Source organism: Peromyscus californicus, unplaced genomic scaffold, assembly GCF_007827085.1.
Source record: "Peromyscus californicus insignis strain IS unplaced genomic scaffold, ASM782708v3 Scaffold_4__1_contigs__length_199733344, whole genome shotgun sequence".
In the NCBI taxonomy this organism is placed as follows: domain Eukaryota; kingdom Metazoa; phylum Chordata; class Mammalia; order Rodentia; family Cricetidae; genus Peromyscus; species Peromyscus californicus.
The window spans coordinates 154,168,066-154,173,028 of NW_026294562.1; the positions used below are offsets into that span (position 1 = coordinate 154,168,066).

Genomic DNA, 4,963 nt, shown 5'->3' on the forward strand with positions numbered 1-4,963 from the left:
AAAATCCTGTAAAATCAAAATGAAAAGGGAGATGACATACTGCCAACATATAATGGCACATGATATACAATAACACTCCAAAATAGAGGAAAGGGAGCATGGTGAGGCAAAACTGGACCAAAGCAAGTCACAAAACAAGATGGGCAAACTCTAAACGCTTCATCTCCATGTCCAATGTCAAAACACTCTTTCGATCTCCAACTCTGTTCAGCTTTGTGACTGCAACACACTTCTTTCTCTTTGCTGATTCAACTCCCTGTTAGCAGCTTTCCTTGGCAGGTATCCCACAGCTCTGGCATCACCAACATCTTGGGGTCTCCATGGTAATCCAAGCTTCACATTCATAGCTTCACACAATGGCCACTCTAGGCCTCCATCCAGGGACACTCCTGATACATGTCTGGCCTCAGATGCTTTCTATTATTGCGGAGGGAGAGTCCATAACCTTTCTTCTGTCCTTGACTCTAAAGCTGGAACCACATGGCCAAAGCTGCCAAGTTCCACTGCTTGCTGGGGCTGCAACCTGGTCCCTAATTCAATTATACCTTCATCAGCTTTCTGTTTTTAATAGTTTCCTTTACTGCCTATGCTTGGCTGTCCTGAATTTCAATATGTAGAAAAGGCTGGCCGTGAACTTAGAGATCCCCCTGCCTCTGTCTCCTGAGTGCTGAGATTAAAAGATCCATGCCTGGATCTAAGCTATTCTTTTATTCCTTTTCACAAGTTGGAAGCTAAGCTGAGCAGGGTCTTTTCCTGAGGTTAGCACACTCTTTATTCCTTTTAATATCAGGCTTTTCTTTAATCTGTTTATATTCTTGATCACAAGACTTAGTTCCATTCCAATTCCTGGTGCTGTTTTTCTCCTCAAATTCTACATTTTATAACTTTTTTTTTTTTTGGTTTTTCGAGACAGGGTTTCTCTGTGTAGCTTTGCGCCTTTCCTGGAACTCACTTGGTAGCCCAGGCTGGCCTCGAACTCACAGAGATCCGCCTGGCCCTGCCTCCCGAGTGCTGGGATTAAAGGCGTGCGCCACCACCGCCCGGCTTTATAACTTTTTTTGATCAGCTTCGTTCGTTTCATTTTTGATCTTCATGAAAGGGAAAGGCACAAAGCTACACAGAGAAACCCTGTCTCCAAAAACCAAAAAAAAAGTGAAATCTAATTACCACAGGACAGAGTTGATACTAGTCTGTTTTGAGATTTCCTGTGCCAATGCAATTAATGCAAAACTCTTCAATTTAGGCTCAGGCATATTTTTTGGACAACATCAGAAAGCAGCCGTATACTTCACTAAAATATCCCAAGAATAGTGTCTAGGCATCATACTAATATTCTTCTCCTCTGAACCCTCTCGAGCCGGGCCTCCACAGTTGAAGTCACCTTCAGTACCACTGTCTTCCACTGACTAGAAAAACACTGACTAGCAAAACCAGTCACAATGGGAGCTGAAGATGAGTGGATCCTATTTTGGCTTCCTGTTTCCATTTCATGAAGCTGAAATGCACACTGGTGAACAATTGTAACAACCACTGCCATGTTACTTTCAGCAGCAAGATCAATATGTTTAAGTCAATTGCTTACCTCCTACCAGTCTGATTATTTTAAGCTGTTGATGCCCCAGATGGTTTCCTGGATTAAAACCTTGTGCTCTTATGGGGTGATCAAGGTTCCAAGAATGAAATGATCTTGGTGAACACAACTGAGTTTGTTGGGTCATTTTCTTCAAATCCCTTGTGTGAGGTTAGTTTGTAAGGTCTTCTGGATGCTTTCCCTGGGTCTAGAGCTCTGTCTTGGCATCCTCAAATGATTTCTCCTACATAAAGGACCCTGTCTAGAATAAGAAGTTATCCGGAAGGATCCTGTGACGTAAAGCTTTCTGTATGAGTACTGATCCGGCTAAGCTACTGGTAGCACGAGAACAGCAATGGTCAAGAGACAGCCAGAACTGACCTACTCTGGTGATGGGATGGCCAAACACCCTAATTGTCGTGCTAGAAACCCCATCCAACTACTGAGGGATCTGGATGCAGAGATCCATGACTAGGCCCCGGGTGGAGCTCTGGGAGTCCAATTAGAGAGAATGAGGAGGGTTTATATGAGCGAGAATTGTTGAGACCAAGGTTGGATAAAGCACAGGGACAAATAGCCAAACGAATGGAAACACATGAACTATGAACCAATGGCTGAGGGGTCACCAACTGGATCAGGCCCTCTGAGTGGGTGAGACAGTTGATTGGCCTGATCTGTTTGGGAGGCATCCAGGCAGTGGGACCGGGTCCTGTGCTCATTGCATGAGTTGGCTGTTTGAAACCTGGGGCCTATGCAGGATTGCTTGGCTCGTCCTGGGAGGAGGGGACTGGACCTGCCTGGACTGAGTCTACCAGGTTGATCTCAGTCTGTGGGGAAGGCTTTGCCCTGGAGGAGATGGGAAGGGGGGGGGGCTGGGGAGAAGGTGAGGGGGGCGGGAGTGGGGAGAACAGGGGAATCCGTGGCTGATATGTAGAACTGAATTGTATTGCAAAATAAAAATAAAAAAAAATGAAGACTCAGCCCTTCTAGCATAAAAAGTGTGACTATTTGCACACAGGTCTTCATAAGAAGTCCCATTCCCTTCATGACTCTCATTCAGGATTCCATTTTTCCCATTTGGTAGATGCCTTAGAGTGACTGAGGGCAGCTATGGCTTGTGCCAGCATCTTCCATATTCTTACACCAGAGAAGGAACCTCATCCCTAGAAGAGAAAGAAAGTTAGTTTCAGAATTCTGTCTCTTCCTGCCACAGCATTAGATGCTTAGCAACTGGAGTGGGACCACCAACTGTCCCAGTGTCACTAGAGGCAGTAGTTTGCAGAAAGAATAGTACAAATGGGATTTTAAGAAGGTTCTAGCACTGTGGGAGTTGGATGAATTACTTAATCTCTACAAGCCTGTTTCCCCCTCCTTATGAACCTTCCCACATAGCCAGGTGGTCTTGACAGAAAGTTTCATGTGTTCATATCTCAATTTACTTTGCAGGAACACCAGTGGAACATTCTCAAGCATGGGTCCATCCACCCCAGCCTGGAGCACTGACAACACAACAATGAATGGAAGTTACTACACTGGAAACTTACACTGTGTCAACATGTACAAAATCTTCAGTATTCTTACTGTCATCATTGCTGTGGTTGGGCTGACAGGAAATGCCATAGTACTGTGGCTTCTAGGCTTCCATGTGCACAGGAATGCCTTCTCTGTCTATGTCCTCAACCTTGCTGGGGCTGACTTCCTCTACCTTTGCACTCAGATTGTGTTTTTCCTGAGACAAATCCTTTTTTTGTTTCATAGCAGCTACTTTCATATTCCATTCTATCTCACCACTCTATCCATCGTTGCTTACCTTGCAGGTTTATGTGTGATTGCAGCCATCAGTGTTGAGCGATGTCTGTCTGTTTTGTGTCCCATCTGGTATCACTCCCGGAGACCAAGACACATGTCATCTGTCCTGTGTGCCCTGCTCTGGACCTTCTCTGTACTGTTAAGCCTCCTGTTATGGTTGGGTTGCAGTTCACTGGTTAGTGATTATGTATATTCTTTCTGTGACACTGCTATTTTTACCGCTATTGTACTTATAATAGTAATATCTGTGGTTCCTTGTGGATCCAGCCTGGCCATGTGGGTCAGAATCTTCTGTGGCTCACAAAGGATTCCTGTGACCAGGTTGTGTGTGACCATTGCACTCACAGTGCTGGCCTTCTTACTCTTTGGTCTGCCCTTTGGTATCTATTGGATACTTCTCATTTTAAATGAGATGTTACCTAGAGTTTTCTCTTGCAATAGTTATGCAATGACAGTTTTCCTATCCTGTGTTAACAGCTGTGCCAACCCCATCATTTACTTCCTTGTTGGCTCCATTAGGCATTGCAGGTTCCAAAGGCAGACTCTGAAGATTCTTCTGCAGAGAGCCATGCAGGACACTCATGAGGAAAAAGATGGAGAGAGGGCTTCTTCAGGAAACACTGGACAGCAGGAAACAGCCTTGTGTAGTAGTTGAGTGAGTCCTTGATCAGACACAGTTGCTTTGAGAATCAACTTGGCCTTTATCTGTGTGGGCCATTTTCACAACCTTGTTCAATTGGTTGAGAAAATAGTCATTTTGTAGAAATTGGGTGAAATAGGGTTTTTTGAATAGAAATTGACTGCAGCTCCCTAAAGCTGCCTTATGTAGGCCTCACTACATCCCCTTGTGATGTAATCCTTTTAGTCAAATCACTTGAGGCCAGGACAGCTCTCACTATAGACAAAACCCTCCCTACAATGAAGGCCCAAGGCAATGCAGGGAAGATCAGGATTTCATTGGTCATTGAACATGATAAAGATTAAATGAATACTGTACTTAATAGAAAGGTCCCCATTTTTATCAGTTGTTTTTTAAATGTTAAGAGAAATAATTAAACTTCCCATAATTCCAGTTTCCTTCAATATCCTCACATTTTAGAATATATGTATAATTTTAAACTGTTCCTTATATAAATTGCCTAGTAAACAAATATGCATCTTTAAGACTGCCCTTTCTAAATCTCCATTGACCAATTTGAGTGTTGAACAAGTATCTGCCATCTTCTGAACTGAAATAATAAGGTCAGGTTTTATACATCAACATCCAAGCACACTTGAAGGTGGAGAAAGACTGTCTCCAGTTTCTCCATTTCCCAATGTCTTGGTTAGCATTCCACAGTCATGTCTTCCCTCTTCTTCCTTATCTTTGTCCTGATTCTCTCTGAGACTGTCTAACCTCTTATGAAAAAAATATCCAATGAGTGTCATTGAACTGATTTCCTCTTGAATGCAACCTCTGTCATATTTACATTATTCCCAAAAGTGCATAGCATCCATAACTTTAATTATGAGTGTTTACATATTCCTTATAAATTGAGTCTAAGTATTGAAGCTTGGTAGGGGTGTTTAATTGTTTTTTTCACT

At 43.2% G+C, this 4,963-nt stretch overlaps 1 protein-coding gene across 1 annotated transcript; it reads left to right on the plus strand.

Annotated features, from left to right (window-relative positions):
• The first annotated feature begins 2,980 nt into the window (after nt 1-2,980).
• LOC128124001 (mas-related G-protein coupled receptor member B4-like) lies at nt 2,981-4,034 on the plus strand. The gene has a single exon (XM_052760237.1). It carries the CDS (start codon nt 2,988-2,990, stop codon nt 4,032-4,034), a length of 1,047 nt encoding a protein of 348 aa, XP_052616197.1. The 5' UTR covers nt 2,981-2,987.
• Nucleotides 4,035-4,963: the final 929 nt, after the last annotated feature.

What these genes read in the sequence shown, in the direction of transcription:
- LOC128124001 (XM_052760237.1), top strand. Translation starts at nt 2,988, where the DNA reads ATGTGTTCATATCTCAATTTACTTTGCAGGAACACCAGTGGAACATTC.